The sequence below is a fragment of the Oncorhynchus kisutch genome, unplaced genomic scaffold (assembly GCF_002021735.2).
Source record: "Oncorhynchus kisutch isolate 150728-3 unplaced genomic scaffold, Okis_V2 scaffold3257, whole genome shotgun sequence".
In the NCBI taxonomy this organism is placed as follows: Eukaryota; Metazoa; Chordata; class Actinopteri; order Salmoniformes; family Salmonidae; genus Oncorhynchus; species Oncorhynchus kisutch.
This window is the reverse complement of record NW_022265202.1, coordinates 123,552-141,366: the sequence shown is the minus strand read 5'-3', so window position 1 is coordinate 141,366 and position 17,815 is coordinate 123,552. Positions and strand designations below refer to the sequence as shown.

Below are 17,815 nucleotides of genomic sequence, written 5' to 3'. Positions count from 1 at the left end.
ATGTTGTCTCTGTGTGTAATGTAAACAGGGAGGGGGTGTGATGGTGTCTCTACTGTAATATAAATGTTGTCTCTGTGTGTAATGTAAACAGGGAGGGGGTGTAATGTTGTCTCTGTGTGTAATGTAAACAGGGAGGGGGTGTGATGTCGTCTCTGTGTGTAATGTAAACAGGGAGGGGGTGTGATGTTGTCTCTGTGTGTAATGTAAACAGGGAGGGGGTGTGATGTTGTCTCTGTGTGTAATGTAAACAGGGAGGGGGTGTGATGTCGTCTCTGTGTGTAATGTAAACAGGGAGGGGGTGTGATGTTGTCTCTGTGTGTAATGTAAACAGGGAGGGGGTGTGATGTTGTCTACTGTGTGTAATGTAAACAGGGAGGGGGTGTGATGTTGTCTACTGTGTGTAATGTAAACAGGGAGGGGGTGTGATGTTACCTCTACTATAATATAAATGTCGTCTCTGTGTGTAATGTAAACAGGGAGGGGGTGTGATGTTACCTCTACTATATATAAATGTGGTCTCTGTGTGTAATGTAAACAGGGAGGGGGTGTGATGTCGTCTCTGTGTGTAATGTAAACAGGGAGGGGGTGTGATGTCGTCTCTGTGTGTAATGTAAACAGGGAGGGGGTGTGATGTTGTCTCTGTGTGTAATGTAAACAGGGAGGGGGTGTGGTGTTGTCTCTGTGTGTAATGTAAACAGGGAGGGGGTGTGATGTGGTCTCTGTGTGTAATGTAAACAGGGAGGGGGTGTGATGTTGTCTCTGTGTGTAATGTAAACAGGGAGGGGGTGTGATGTTGTCTCTGTGTGTAATGTAAACAGGGAGGGGGTGTGATGTTGTCTCTGTGTGTAATGTAAACAGGGAGGGGGTGTGATGGTGTCTCTGTGTGTAATGTAAACAGGGAGGGGGTGTGATGTTACCTCTACTATAATATAAATGTCGTCTCTGTGTGTAATGTAAACAGGGAGGGGGTGTGATGTTGTCTCTGTGTGTAATGTAAACAGGGAGGGGGTGTGATGTTACCTCTGTGTGTAATGTAAACAGGGAGGGGGTGTGATGTCGTCTCTGTGTGTAATGTAAACAGGGAGGGGGTGTGATGTTGTCTCTGTGTGTAATGTAAACAGGGAGGGGGTGTAATGTTGTCTCTGTGTATAATGTAAACAGGGAGGGGGTGTGATGTTGTCTCTGTGTGTAATGTAAACAGGGAGGGGGTGTGATGTCGTCTCTGTGTGTAATGTAAACAGGGAGGGGGTGTGATGTCGTCTCTGTGTGTAATGTAAACAGGGAGGGGGTGTGATGTCGTCTCTGTGTGTAATGTAAACAGGGAGGGGGTGTGATGTTGTCTACTGTGTGTAATGTAAACAGGGAGGGGGTGTGATGTTGTCTCTGTGTGTAATGTAAACAGGGAGGGGGTGTGATATTGTCTACTGTGTGTAATGTAAACAGGGAGGGGGTGTGATGTTGTCTCTGTGTGTAATGTAAACAGGGAGGGGGTGTGATGGTGTCTCTACTGTAATATAAATGTTGTCTCTGTGTAATGTAAACAGGGAGGGGGTGTAATGTTGTCTCTGTGTGTAATGTAAACAGGGAGGGGGTGTGATGTCGTCTCTGTGTGTAATGTAAACAGGGAGGGGGTGTGATGTTACCTCTACTATAATATAAATGTCGTCTCTGTGTGTAATGTAAACAGGGAGGGGGTGTGATGTTGTCTCTGTGTGTAATGTAAACAGGGAGGGGGTGTGATGTTGTCTCTGTGTGTAATGTAAACAGGGAGGGGGTGTGATGTCGTCTCTGTGTGTAATGTAAACAGGGAGGGGGTGTGATGTTGTCTCTGTGTGTAATGTAAACAGGGAGGGGGTGTGATGTCGTCTCTGTGTGTAATGTAAACAGGGAGGGGGTGTGATGGTACCTCTACTGTGTGTAATGTAAACAGGGAGGGGGTGTGATGGTACCTCTACTGTGTGTAATGTAAACAGGGAGGGGGTGTGATGGTACCTCTACTGTGTGTAATGTAAACAGGGAGGGGGTGTAATGTCGTCTCTGTGTGTAATGTAAACAGGGAGGGGGTGTGATGGTACCTCTACTGTGTGTAATGTAAACAGGGAGGGGGTGTGATGGTACCTCTACTGTGTGTATGTAAACAGGGAGGGGGTGTGATGGTACCTCTACTGTGTGTAATGTAAACAGGGAGGGGGTGTGATGGTACCTCTACTGTGTGTAATGTAAACAGGGAGGGGGTGTGATGTTACCTCTACTGTGTGTAATGTAAACAGGGAGGGGGTGTGATGGTACCTCTACTGTGTGTAATGTAAACAGGGAGGGGGTGTGATGGTACCTCTACTGTGTGTAATGTAAACAGGGAGGGGGTGTGATGGTACCTCTACTGTGTGTAATGTAAACAGGGAGGGGGGTGTGATGGTACCTCTACTGTGTGTAATGTAAACAGGGAGGGGGTGTGATGGTACCTCTACTGTGTGTAATGTAAACAGGGAGGGGGTGTGATGGTACCTCTACTGTGTGTAATGTAAACAGGGAGGGGGTGTGATGGTACCTCTACTGTGTGTAATGTAAACAGGGAGGGGGTGTGATGGTACCTCTACTGTGTGTAATGTAAACAGGGAGGGGGTGTGATGTTACCTCTACTGTGTGTAATGTAACAGGGAGGGGGTGTGATGGTACCTCTACTGTGTGTAATGTAAACAGGGAGGGGGTGTGATGGTACCTCTACTGTGTGTAATGTAAACAGGGAGGGGGTGTGATGGTACCTCTACTGTGTGTAATGTAAACAGGGAGGGGGTGTGATGGTACCTCTACTGTGTGTAATGTAAACAGGGAGGGGGTGTGATGGTACCTCTACTGTGTGTAATGTAAACAGGGAGGGGGTGTGATGGTACCTCTACTGTGTGTAATGTAAACAGGGAGGGGGTGTGATGGTACCTCTACTGTGTGTAATGTAAACAGGGAGGGGGTGTGATGGTACCTCTACTGTGTGTAATGTAAACAGGGAGGGGGTGTGATGTGGTCTCTGTGTGTAATGTAAACAGGGAGGGGGTGTGATGGTACCTCTGTGTGTAATGTAAACAGGGAGGGGGTGTGATGTTACCTCTACTGTGTGTAATGTAAACAGGGAGGGGGTGTGATGGTACCTCTGTGTGTAATGTAAACAGGGAGGGGGTGTGATGTTACCTCTACTGTGTGTAATGTAAACAGGGAGGGGGTGTGATGGTACCTCTACTGTGTGTAATGTAAACAGGGAGGGGGGTGTGATGTCGTCTCTGTGTGTAATGTAAACAGGGAGGGGGTGTGATGGTACCTCTACTGTGTGTAATGTAAACAGGGAGGGGGTGTGATGGTACCTCTACTGTGTGTAATGTAAACAGGGAGGGGGTGTGATGGTACCTCTACTGTGTGTAATGTAAACAGGGAGGGGGTGTGATGTCGTCTCTGTGTGTAATGTAAACAGGGAGGGGGTGTGATGGTACCTCTACTGTGTGTAATGTAAACAGGGAGGGGTGTGATGGTACCTCTACTGTGTGTAATGTAAACAGGGAGGGGGTGTGATGGTACCTCTACTGTGTGTAATGTAAACAGGGAGGGGGTGTGATGTCGTCTCTGTGTGTAATGTAAACAGGGAGGGGGTGTGATGGTACCTCTACTGTGTGTAATGTAAACAGGGAGGGGGTGTGATGGTACCTCTACTGTGTGTAATGTAAACAGGGAGGGGGTGTGATGGTACCTCTACTGTGTGTAATGTAAACAGGGAGGGGGTGTGATGGTACCTCTACTGTGTGTAATGTAAACAGGGAGGGGGTGTGATGGTACCTCTACTGTGTGTAATGTAAACAGGGAGGGGGTGTGATGTTGTCTCTGTGTGTAATGTAAACAGGGAGGGGGGTGTGATGGTACCTCTACTGTGTGTAATGTAAACAGGGAGGGGTGTGTGATGGTACCTCTGTGTGTAATGTAAACAGGGAGGGGGTGTGATGTCGTCTCTGTGTGTAATGTAAACAGGGAGGGGGTGTGATGGTACCTCTACTGTGTGTAATGTAAACAGGGAGGGGGTGTGATGGTACCTCTACTGTGTGTAATGTAAACAGGGAGGGGGTGTGATGGTACCTCTACTGTGTGTAATGTAAACAGGGAGGGGGTGTGATGTCGTCTCTGTGTGTAATGTAAACAGGGAGGGGGTGTGATGGTACCTCTACTGTGTGTAATGTAAACAGGGAGGGGGTGTGATGGTACCTCTACTGTGTGTAATGTAAAACAGGGAGGGGGTGTGATGGTACCTCTACTGTGTGTAATGTAAACAGGGAGGGGGTGTGATGGTAACTCTACTGTGTGTAATGTAAACAGGGAGGGGGTGTGATGGTACCTCTACTGTGTGTAATGTAAACAGGGAGGGGGTGTGATGGTACCTCTACTGTGTGTAATGTAAACAGGGAGGGGGTGTGATGGTACCTCTACTGTGTGTAATGTAAACAGGGAGGGGGTGTGATGTCCGTCTCTGTGTGTAATGTAAACAGGGAGGGGGTGTGATGGTACCTCTACTGTGTGTAATGTAAACAGGGAGGGGGTGTGATGGTACCTCTACTGTGTGTAATGTAAACAGGGAGGGGGTGTGATGGTACCTCTACTGTGTGTAATGTAAACAGGGAGGGGGTGTGATGGTACCTCTACTGTGTGTAATGTAAACAGGGAGGGGGTGTGATGGTACCTCTACTGTGTGTAATGTAAACAGGGAGGGGGTGTGATGGTACCTCTACTGTGTGTAATGTAAACAGGGAGGGGGTGTGATGTCGTCTCTGTGTGTAATGTAAACAGGGAGGGGGTGTGATGGTACCTCTACTGTGTGTAATGTAAACAGGGAGGGGGTGTGATGGTACCTCTGTGTGTAATGTAAACAGGGAGGGGGTGTGATGGTACCTCTGTGTGTAATGTAAACAGGGAGGGGGTGTGATGTCGTCTCTGTGTGTAATGTAAACAGGGAGGGGGTGTGATGGTACCTCTACTGTGTGTAATGTAAACAGGGAGGGGGTGTGATGGTACCTCTACTGTGTGTAATGTAACAGGGAGGGGGTGTGATGGTACCTCTACTGTGTGTAATGTAAACAGGGAGGGGGTGTGATGGTACCTCTACTGTGTGTAATGTAAACAGGGAGGGGGTGTGATGTCGTCTCTGTGTGTAATGTAAACAGGGAGGGGGTGTGATGGTACCTCTACTGTGTGTAATGTAAACAGGGAGGGGGTGTGATGGTACCTCTACTGTGTGTAATGTAAACAGGGAGGGGGTGTGATGGTACCTCTACTGTGTGTAATGTAAACAGGGAGGGGGTGTGATGGTACCTCTACTGTGTGTAATGTAAACAGGGAGGGGGTGTGATGGTACCTCTACTGTGTGTAATGTAAACAGGGAGGGGGTGTGATGTCGTCTCTGTGTGTAATGTAAACAGGGAGGGGGTGTGATGGTACCTCTACTGTGTGTAATGTAAACAGGGAGGGGTGTGATGGTACCTCTACTGGTTGTAATGTAAACAGGGAGGGGGTGTGATGGTACCTCTACTGTGTGTAATGTAAAACAGGGAGGGGGTGTGATGGTACCTCTACTGTGTGTAATGTAAACAGGGAGGGGGTGTGATGGTACCTCTACTGTGTGTAATGTAAACAGGGAGGGGGTGTGATGGTACCTCTACTGTGTGTAATGTAAACAGGGAGGGGGTGTGATGGTACCTCTACTGTGTGTAATGTAAACAGGGAGGGGGTGTGATGGTACCTCTACTGTGTGTAATGTAAACAGGGAGGGGGTGTGATGGTACCTCTACTGTGTGTAATGTAAACAGGGAGGGGGTGTGAGTGGTACCTCTACTGTGTGTAATGTAAACAGGGAGGGGTGTGTAATGGTACCTCTACTGTGTGTAATGTAAACAGGGAGGGGGTGTGATGGTACCTCTACTGTGTGTAATGTAAACAGGGAGGGGGTGTGATGGTACCTCTACTGTGTGTAATGTAACAGGGAGGGGGTGTGATGGTACCTCTACTGTGTGTAATGTAAACAGGGAGGGGGTGTAATGGTACCTCTACTGTGTGTAATGTAAACAGGGAGGGGGTGTGATGTCGTCTCTGGTGTAATGTAAACAGGGAGGGGGTGTGATGGTACCTCTACTGTGTGTAATGTAAACAGGGAGGGGGTGTGATGGTACCTCTACTGTGTGTAATGTAAACAGGGAGGGGGTGTGATGGTACCTCTACTGTGTGTAATGTAAACAGGGAGGGGGTGTGATGGTACCTCTACTGTGTGTAATGTAAACAGGGAGGGGGTGTGATGGTACCTCTACTGTGTGTAATGTAAACAGGGAGGGGGTGTGATGTTACCTCTACTGTGTGTAATGTAAACAGGGAGGGGGTGTGATGTTACCTCTACTGTGTGTAATGTAAACAGGGAGGGGGTGTGATGGTACCTCTACTGTGTGTAATGTAAACAGGGAGGGGGTGTGATGGTACCTCTACTGTGTGTAATGTAAACAGGGAGGGGGTGTGATGGTACCTCTGCTGTGTGTAATGTAAACAGGGAGGGGGTGTGATGGTACCTCTACTGTGTGTAATGTAAACAGGGAGGGGGTGTGATGGTACCTCTACTGTGTGTAATGTAAACAGGGAGGGGGTGTGATGGTACCTCTACTGTGTGTAATGTAAACAGGGAGGGGGTGTGATGGTACCTCTACTGTGTGTAATGTAAACAGGGAGGGGGTGTGATGGTACCTCTACTGTGTGTAATGTAAACAGGGAGGGGGTGTGATGGTACCTCTACTGTGTGTAATGTAAACAGGGAGGGGGTGTGATGGTACCTCTACTGTGTGTAATGTAAACAGGGAGGGGGTGTGATGGTACCTCTACTGTGTGTAATGTAAACAGGGAGGGGGTGTGATGGTACCTCTACTGTGTGTAATGTAAACAGGGAGGGGGTGTGATGGTACCTCTACTGTGTGTAATGTAAACAGGGAGGGGGTGTGATGGTACCTCTACTGTGTGTAATGTAAACAGGGAGGGGGTGTGATGGTACCTCTACTGTGTGTAATGTAAACAGGGAGGGGGTGTGATGGTAAACAGGGAGGGGGTGTTACCTCTTCTCTGTATTGGCTGGTGAGCCATATGGACTTAAAGCTCCTCCTGTTCTCAAAGTCTGTGATCTTCATCTTCAACTGAGAGGAGACAACATTAACAGTCAGTTCACACACACACCCATAGGTATACCCCCACACACACACACACACACAGGTACACACACACACACACCCACGAGACACACACACACATAGGTACACCCCCACACACACAGGTACACACACACACACACGCCCACGAGACACACACACACATAGGTACACCCCCACACACACACACACACACACACCCACGAGACACACACACATAGGTACACCCCCACACACACACACACACAGGTACACACACACACACACCCACGAGACACAAACACACAGGTACACACACACACACACACACACACACAGGTACACAAACACCCATAGGTACACCCCCACACACACACACACACACAGGTACACACACACCCACGAGACACAAACATCCATAGGTACACCCCCACACACACACACACAGGTACACACACACCCACGAGACACAAACACCCATAGGTATACCCCCACACACACACACACACAGGTACACACACACACACACCCACGAGACACACACACCCATAGGTACACCCCCACACACACACACACAGGTACACACACACCCACGAGACACAAACATCCATAGGTACACCCCCACACACACACACACACACACACCCACGAGACACACACACCCATAGGTACACCCCCCCACACACACACACACACACACACCCACGAGACACAAACACCCATAGGTACACCCCCACACGTACACACACACACACACACACCCACGAGACACAAACATCCATAGGTACACCCCCACACACACACACACACACACACACACACACACCCACGAGACACACACACCGATAGGTACACCCCCACACACACACACACACAGGTACACACACACACACCCACGAGACACAAACACCCATAGGTATACCCCCACACACACACACACAGGTACACACACACACACACACCCACGAGACACAAACACCCATAGGTATACCCCCACACACACACACACACCCACCCACGAGACACAAACACCCATAGGTATACCCCCACACACACACACCCACGAGACACAAACACCCATAGGTATACCCCCACACACACACACACAGGTACACACACACCCACGAGACACAAACACCCATAGGTACACCCCCACACACACAGGTACACACACACACACACCCACGAGACACAAACACCCATAGGTACACCCCCACACACACACACACACAGGTACACACACACACACACACCCACGAGACACAAACACCCATAGGTATACCCCCACACACACACACACAGGTACACACACACACACACACCCACGAGACACAAACACCCATAGGTACACCCCCACACACACACACACAGGTACACACACACACACACACCCACGAGACACAAACACCCATAGGTACACCCCCACACACACAGGTACACACACACACACACCCACGAGACACAAACACCCATAGGTACACCCCCACACGTACACACACACACACACCCACCCACGAGACACAAACATCCATAGGTACACCCCCCACACGTACACACCCATAGGTACACCCCCACACACACACACACACACACACACACACAGGTACACACACACACACACCCACGAGACACAAACACCCATAGGTACACCCCCACACGTACACACACACATACACACACACACACACCCACCCACCCACGAGACACAAACATCCATAGGTACACCCCCACACGTACACACCCACAGGTACCCCCCCACACCCACAGGTACCCCACCCACAGGTACCCCCCCACACCCACAGGTACCCCACCCACACCCACAGGTACCCCACCCACACCCACAGGTACCCCACCCACAGGTACCCCCCCCACACCCACAGGTACACCACCCACACAGGTACACCCCCACAGGTACCCCCCCACACCCACAGGTACCCCCCCACACCCACAGGTACACCACCAACACAGGTACACCCCCACAGGTACCCCCCCACACAGGTACCCCCCCACACAGGTACACCCCCAATGTCAACCTTTGTCCTATCGGGATAAAGTACCCATAAAACATTGCGGTGTACGAGGCCATCGCCCCCTATTGGACAAACACGTTCAAACGTTTTAATATAGTGAAATAAGAAGCTAAAACAGTTGGGCTGTAGAGCAACATCTAATGCAACTGGACCAATCCAGATAATGTTGAAGACCGGGAGAATCACGAGGAAAGGTAATGTAGTTGAAAGACCGGGAGAACCACGAGGAAAGGTAATGTAGTTGAAAGACCGGGAGAATCACGAGGAAAGGTAATGTAGTTGAAAGACTGGGAGAATCACGAGGAAAGGTAATGTAGTTGAAAGACTGGGAGAATCACGAGGAAAGGTAATGTAATTGAAAGACTGGGAGAATCACGAGGAAAGGTAATGTTGTAGAAAGACCGGGAGAATTACGAGGAAAGGTAATGTTGTAGAAAGACCGGGAGAATCACGAGGAAAGGTAATGTTGTAGAAAGACCGGGAGAATCACGAGGAAAGTTAATGTTGTAGAAAGACCGGGAGAATTACGAGGAAAGGTAATGTAGTTGAAAGACTGGGAGAATCACGAGGAAAGGTAATGTAGTTGAAAGACTGGGAGAATCACGAGGAAAGGTAATGTTGTAGAAAGACCGGGAGAATCACGAGGAAAGGTAATGTTGTAGAAAGACCGGGAGAATTACGAGGAAAGGTAATGTAGTTGAAAGACGGGGAGAATCACGAGGAAAGGTAATGTTGTAGAAAGACCGGGAGAATCACGAGGAAAGGTAATGTGGTCGAAAGACCGGGAGAATCACGGGGAAAGATAATGTAGTTGAAAGTCTGGGAGAATCACGAGGAAAGATAATGTAGTTGAAAGCCTGGTCAGAGGCTAAGAGCAGGCCTTATATAATACTCCTCTCTGGTGGTGGTGGAGCTTCAGCATGGAGCAGGTGGTGTGGTGTGGTGTGTGAGACACTGATGGAGCAGTGACTGGTGAGGAACAGGCTGTTTTACGGTCCTGCAGGACCACCAGACGCCCTCTCTACCAGACGCCCTCTCCACCAGACGCCCTCTCCACCAGACGCCCTCTCCACCAGACGCCCTCTCCACCAGACGCCGCTGGCCACAGGGCCTCCCCCACCAGACATCTACCACCTCACTACCAGATTAGCGGGGTTAGCCACTAATTAAGTAGTAATTTTTGTAGATTCAGTTTGAGCTGGTGATGTAACACGGTGACGTGCTCAGGTCCACACGTCTGTCACAGGAGATGAGGTGTAGAATGTAAAGACAACATGAAGAGGTTTTCCTGACTGATAGGAAGTGACTCGTGTATCTTAAACATCTGAATGGGGACTGATAGGAAGTGACTCGTGTATCTTAAACATCTGAATGGGGACTGATACGAAGTGACTCGTGTATCTTAAACATCTGAATGGGGACTGATACGAAGTGACTCGTGTATCTTAAACATCTGAATGGGGACTGATAGGAAGTGACTCGCTGCTCTGCTGTGTACCGAGAGAGACACCGTTCTTCACCGGGACGCGCCAGTCCAGTTCAAATAGACTCAGTAATCCGCTGTCCCCCCCCCCCCCCCCCCACCCCCCCCCCCCCCCCCCCCCCCCCCCCACCTGTTGGTAGTAGAGTTTCTTGGGTTGACGTGGTTTGAAGAACTGCAGCAAATCTCTGAGAGTTCCTTCATAGTTGTGTCTGAGAGGATTCCCAGGTCCGTCTCTGTACCTGCCCAGAGAGGAGAGGAGAGGGGGAGGAAAGAGGAGGAGGAGAGAGTGTGAAGATGGAGAAGAGAGTGAAGGAGGAGGAGAGAGAAGGAGGACGAGAGAGAGAGAGAGGGAAGGAGGATGAGGGAAGGAGGACGAGAGAGAGAGAAGGAGGACGAGAGGGAAGGAGGACGAGAGAGAGAGGGAAGGAGGAGAAGAGAGAGAGGGAAGGAGGACGAGAGAGAGAGAGGGAAGGAGGAGAGAGGGAGTAGGACGAGAGGGAGAGGGAAGGAGGAGAGAGAGGGGGAGGAAGAGAGAGGGAAGGAGTAGGAGGAGAGAGGGAGTAGGACGAGAGAGAGAGGGACAGGTTACTCAACAAGTCAACTTGGGGCATCAAACTTTTTGTACCGACTCAGTGTGGCACGTGTAAAACCGGAGTGTGTGTCCGTGTGTGTGACGGCAGTCCTACCCCTGGGACTTGAAGAACTGGAGGAGCATGGGATCTGTGTTCAACCTCTGAGCCACCGTCTTCGCCACCTGACAAGACAGGTTAAAGAGATTCTCCAGTACTTTTGTAAGGTGCAGCAGCACAGCTTCAAGAAAACAGTTGCTTTCAAAACTAGGGATTTCATGCCAAATTGAGGTAAAACAGTAATTCCGCTCATAGATTATACATGAATATGAACAACAGTATGAACAACAAACACCTTGACACATCCAGCCCAAAGCAGTAGGTTCATAAATACATTTAGTGGCCAAAGTACCAGAGCATGTCTTTAACAAACACACACTAGCTTTATGGAACAATACCCAAAGTACCGGAGCATGTCTTTAACAAACACACTAGCTTTATGGAACAATACCCAAAGTACCAGAGCATGTCTTTAACAAACACACTAGCTTTATGGAACAATACCCAAAGTACCAGAGCATGTCTTTAAACACACTAGCTTTATGGAACGATACCCAAAGTACCAGAGCATGTCTTTAACAAACACACTAGCTTTATGGAACGATACCCAAAGTACCAGAGCATGTCTTTAACAAAAACACACTAGCTTTAAGGAACAATACCCAAAGTACCAGAGCATGTCTTTAACAAACACACTAGCTTTATGGAACAATACCCAAAGTACCGGAGCATGTCTTTAACAAACACACTAGCTTTATGGAACAATACCCAAAGTACCGGAGCATGTCTTTAACAAACACACTAGCTTTATGGAACAATACCCAAAGTACCAGAGCATGTCTTTAAACACACTAGCTTTATGGAACGATACCCAAAGTACCGGAGCATGTCTTTAACAAACACACTAGCTTTATGGAACAATACCCAAAGTACCAGAGCCTGTCTTTAACAAAACACACACTAGCTTTATGGAACAATACCCAAAGTACCGGAGCATGTCTTTAAACACACTAGCTTTATGGAACAATACCCAAAGTACCAGAGCATGTCTTTAACAAACACACTAGCTTTATGGAACAATACCCAAAGTACCGGAGCATGTCTTTAACAAAAACACACTAGCTTTATGGAACGATACCCAAAGTACCGGAGCATGTCTTTAACAAACACACTAGCTTTATGGAACAATACCCAAAGTACCGGAGCATGTCTTTAACAAACACACTAGCTTTATGGAACAATACCCAAAGTACCGGAGCATGTCTTTAAACACACTAGCTTTATGGAACAATACCCAAAGTACCAGAGCATGTCTTTAACAAACACACTAGCTTTATGGAACAATACCCAAAGTACCAGAGCATGTCTTTAACAAACACACTAGCTTTATGGAACAATACCCAAAGTACCAGAGCATGTCTTTAACAAAAACACACTAGCTTTATGGAACAATACCCAAAGTACCAGAGCATGTCTTTAACAAACACACTAGCTTTATGGAACAATACCCAAAGTACCGGAGCATGTCTTTAACAAACACACTAGCTTTATGGAACAATACCCAAAGTACCGGAGCATGTCTTTAACAAACACACTAGCTTTATGGAACAATACCCAAAGTACCAGAGCATGTCTTTAACAAACACACTAGCTTTATGGAACAATACCCAAAGTACCAGAGCATGTCTTTAAACACACTAGCTTTATGGAACAATACCCAAAGTACCAGAGCATGTCTTTAACAAAAACACACTAGCTTTATGGAACAATACCCAAAGTACCAGAGCATGTCTTTAAACACACTAGCTTTATGGAACGATACCCAAAGTACCAGAGCATGTCTTTAACAAACACACTAGCTTTATGGAACGATACCCAAAGTACCAGAGCATGTCTTTAACAAAACACACACTAGCTTTATGGAACAATACCCAAAGTACCAGAGCATGTCTTTAACAAACACACACTAGCTTTATGGAACAATACCCAAAGTACCGGAGCATGTCTTTAACAAACACACACTAGCTTTATGGAACAATACCCAAAATGTTGAAGGAACGTCCACAATGCAAGACGGTGTGACCTCTTGCTGACCTGGTAGTTCATCCTGTTGGTAGTGTGTGTTACCTGGAAGTAGTTCATCCTGTTGGAGAGTGTGACGACAAAGCCGGGGTCGTTGTGGATGGTCTTGTCACAGAAGATAACGTCCACTCGGTGGTAGAGGTCCCGGAAGTAGTCCTTGGCTGTGGGCAGCTCACTGCTGTCGTTCTCTGGGTCGTCTCTGTGGAGTGGAGTGGAGAGGGACAGAAAACAGACAGACATTAGCTGGGAGAGGCTAGTCAATATGTTACCCGAATTCTCCAAACACAATGTGTTGAGATGACCATAACATTCTCTACGACAGGGCTCTCCATATCGGTTCCCTCCTGTGGGTTGTTGTTATATTCCCATGTTGGAATGACTTACTTCTGGAAGACGATGATGTCTCCGTCCATGAGCTCATCCAGGGCCTTGTCCAATGACACGTCGTAGTCCTGTATCCGCTCTGTTAAATTAGGCTTCACTTCCTGGAACACAGACACATGGGAGATGGAGGCTGTTTGTGTAGATGTGATAGACCTGGAGTTGGGTGTGTGTGTGTGGTTCACCAACCCCGTTTACCAAACTCACGGTTTGGTTCGTATTGCGGTTTGGTTCGTATTGCGGTTTAGGGATTTGGTTCGTATTGCGGTTTAGGGGTTTGGTTCGTATTGCGGTTTAGGGGTTTGGTTCGTATTGCGGTTTAGGGGTTTGGTTCGTATTGCGGTTTGGTTCGTATTGCGGTTTGGTTCGTATTGCGGTTTAGGGGTTTGGTTCGTATTGCGGTTTAGGGGTTTGGTTCGTATTGCGGTTTAGGGGTTCGGTTCGTATTGCGGTTTAGGGGTTCGGTTCGTATTGCGGTTTAGGGGTTCGGTTCGTATTGCGGTTTAGGGGTTCGGTTCGTATTGCGGTTTAGGGGTTCGGTTCGTATTGCGGTTTAGAGGTTTGGTTCGTATTGTGGTTTAGGGGTTTGGTTCGTATTGCGGTTTAGAGGTTTGGTTCGTATTGTGGTTTAGGGGTTTGGTTCAGTCCAGCAGGAAAATGAAATAGCAACAGTTACTGCAGTAAATGTTTGTTTTGTCAAAAGATGTAAAACCCAGGAAGAGATAATGAGTCAAATGTAGGACCTTAAAAAAATTGTCAACAACAATGGTTAAACCACAATAGGGAAAAATTAGAGGCCAGGAACAAAATATGTTGACATTTTTGGGTGTTTGGGTCTGATTTACCACCCAGTGTAGAGGACTAGTGGTCTGATTTACCACCCAGTGTAGAGGACTAGTGGTCTGATTTACCACCCAGTGTAGAGGACTAGTGGTCTGATTTACCACCCAGTGTAGAGGACTAGTGGTCTGATTTACCACCCAGTGTAGAGGACTAGTGGTTTGATTTACTGCCCAGTGTAGAGGACTAGTGGTCTGATTTACTGAAGGTTCCTCACCCAGTGTAGAGGACTAGTGGTCTGATTTACTGAAGGTTCACCACCCAGTGTAGAGGACTAGTGGTCTGATTTACCACCCAGTGTAGAGGACTAGTGGTCTGATTTACTGAAGGGTCACCACCCAGTGTAGAGGACTAGTGGTCTGATTTACCACCCAGTGTAGAGGACTAGTGGTCTGATTTACTGAAGGGTCACCACCCAGTGTAGAGGACTAGTGGTCTGATTCACCACCCAGTGTAGAGGACTAGTGGTCTGATTTACCACCCAGTGTAGAGGACTAGTGGTCTGATTTACTGAAGGGTCATCACCCAGTGTAGAGGACTAGTGGATGATTTACCACCCAATTCTGGTTCAGTGCTGATCCAATAGAGGTCCCGTATCGAAAAGGGCAGGACAAATAGGTGTACCGTTACACCCTTAGTATGTGGACACGTGTCAGACCTGTGTTCTCACCTCAGAGGAGGCTAATGTGTGTGTCTGTGTGTGTGTGTGTGTGTGTTCTCACCTCATAGAGGATAAGGCTGGTCTCCTGTTGAAAGCCTGCTCTCTCACACATGACGGGCAGCAGGTCTCCTGGTAGAGAAATCAACATACATTTAACACTGCTACACACACACACACTTCAACTCTAATACTAGTCCACATCTACCACAGGGTTCTCCTCAGGATTTAACAAGGTAGTGCTGCTGAGTAAGGAGGGGGAGGCCTAACTGGGAACCCCCCTCTAACTGAACCCCCCCCTCTAACTGAAACGCCCCCCCCCCCCCCCCCCCCCCCCCCCTCTAACTGAACCCCCCCTTTAACTGAACCCCCCCCCCCCCTGCCATTTCCTGCACTCTAGAGGCTTAAATGATAACAGAAGTAAAACAATTCAATGAAAATAATACTTACGTATTTTACAGGATATAGCGGTGTAGATATGTCCACAATAATTTAAGCTTCTGCTTTTTGGATCATACATCTTCAAGAACAGCATGACGTCGTCTGAAAAGAGAAGAGAGTTTGAGGACGATCATTATATTAAAAAAATATTATAATCTATTTTTACTTGACCACAGTTACGTTAAAAACAAACATATCTCCATTTCTTTGAAATGACTTGTGATTTCATCTTTAAGTAGCTGCTTTGTACTTAGTGGTCATTAGTCAGAGGGCGTTAACCCCCCCAGTCAGAGGGCGTTAACGCCCCGTGTCCTAAACAACCTGGGAATAAAGGAATATCAGAATAACAGTCTTTGATAATTGGGTAATAGTCCCGGTCTTTGATAATTGGGTAATAGTCACGGTCTTTGATAATTGGGTAATAGTCTGAACTCACGGTCTTTGATAATTGGGTAATAGTCACGGTCTTTGATAATTGGGTAATAGTCTAAACTCACGGTCTTTGATAAATGGATAATAGTCACGGTCTTTGATAAATGGGTAATAGTCTAAACTCACGGTCTTTGATAAATGGGTAATAGTCTAAACTCACGGTCTTTGATAAATGGGTAATAGTCACGGTCTTTGATAAATGGGTAATGGTCTGAACTCACGGTCTTTGATAAATGGGTAATAGTCACGGTCTTTGATAAATGGGTAATAGTCTAAACTCACGGTCTTTGATAAATGGGTAATAGTCTAAACTCACGGTCTTTGATAAATGGATAATAGTCACGGTCTTTGATAATTGGGTAATAGTCTAAACTCACGGTCTTTGATAAATGGGTAATAGTCTAAACTCACGGTCTTTGATAAATGGGTAATAGTCTAAACTCACGGTCTTTGATAAATGGGTAATAGTCACGGTCTTTGATAAATGGGTAATAGTCTGAACTCACGGTCTTTGATAAATGGGTAATAGTCACAGTCTTTGATAATTGGGTAATGGTCTGAACTCACGGTCTTTGATAATTGGGTAATAGTCACGGTCTTTGATAATTGGGTAATAGTCTAAACTCACGGTCTTTGATAAATGGATAATAGTCACGGTCTTTGATAAATGGGTAATAGTCTAAACTCACGGTCTTTGATAAATGGGTAATAGTCTAAACTCACGGTCTTTGATAAATGGGTAATAGTCACGGTCTTTGATAAATGGGTAATGGTCTGAACTCACGGTCTTTGATAAATGGGTAATAGTCTAAACTCACGGTCTTTGATAAATGGGTAATAGTCTAAACTCACGGTCTTTGATAAATGGATAATAGTCACGGTCTTTGATAATTGGGTAATAGTCTAAACTCACGGTCTTTGATAAATGGGTAATAGTCTAAACTCACGGTCTTTGATAAATGGGTAATAGTCACGGTCTTTGATAAATGGGTAATAGTCTGAACTCACGGTCTTTGATAAATGGGTAATAGTCACAGTCTTTGATAATTGGGTAATGGTCTGAACTCACGGTCTTTGATAATTGGGTAATAGTCACGGTCTTTGATAATTGGGTAATAGTCTAAACTCACGGTCTTTGATAAATGGATAATAGTCACGGTCTTTGATAAATGGGTAATAGTCTAAACTCACGGTCTTTGATAAATGGGTAATAGTCACGGTCTTTGATAAATGGGTAATAGTCTGAACTCACGGTCTTTGATAAATGGGTAATAGTCACAGTCTTTGATAATTGGGTAATGGTCTGAACTCACGGTCTTTGATAATTGGGTAATAGTCACGGTCTTTGATAATTGGGTAATAGTCTAAACTCACGGTCTTTGATAAATGGATAATAGTCACGGTCTTTGATAAATGGGTAATAGTCTAAACTCACGGTCTTTGATAAATGGGTAATAGTCTAAACTCACGGTCTTTGATAAATGGGTAATAGTCACGGTCTTTGATAAATGGGTAATGGTCTGAACTCACGGTCTTTGATAAATGGGTAATAGTCTAAACTCACGGTCTTTGATAAATGGGTAATAGTCTAAACTCACGGTCTTTGATAAATGGATAATAGTCACGGTCTTTGATAATTGGGTAATAGTCTAAAC

General features: G+C 46.8%; 1 protein-coding gene across 3 annotated transcripts in view; it reads right to left on the bottom strand.

The window, feature by feature from the left end:
* Positions 1 to 17,815, bottom strand: part of LOC109883569 (ubiquitin carboxyl-terminal hydrolase 7) — a 66,134-nt gene that overhangs the window by 10,731 nt on the left and 37,588 nt on the right. For 2 of the 3 annotated variants that reach the window (XM_031820331.1, XM_031820333.1), the window contains exons 19-25: positions 15,738 to 15,830; positions 15,352 to 15,419; positions 13,793 to 13,893; positions 13,454 to 13,607; positions 11,384 to 11,451; positions 10,828 to 10,936; positions 7,116 to 7,193 (exon numbers count right to left, since the gene is read on the bottom strand). In XM_031820331.1, coding sequence (XP_031676191.1) covers positions 7,116 to 7,193; positions 10,828 to 10,936; positions 11,384 to 11,451; positions 13,454 to 13,607; positions 13,793 to 13,893; positions 15,352 to 15,419; positions 15,738 to 15,830 — 671 coding nt within the window. The remainder of the gene's footprint in view (positions 1 to 7,115; positions 7,194 to 10,827; positions 10,937 to 11,383; positions 11,452 to 13,453; positions 13,608 to 13,792; positions 13,894 to 15,351; positions 15,420 to 15,737; positions 15,831 to 17,815) is intronic. The other variant, XM_031820332.1, reaches the window with a different exon arrangement.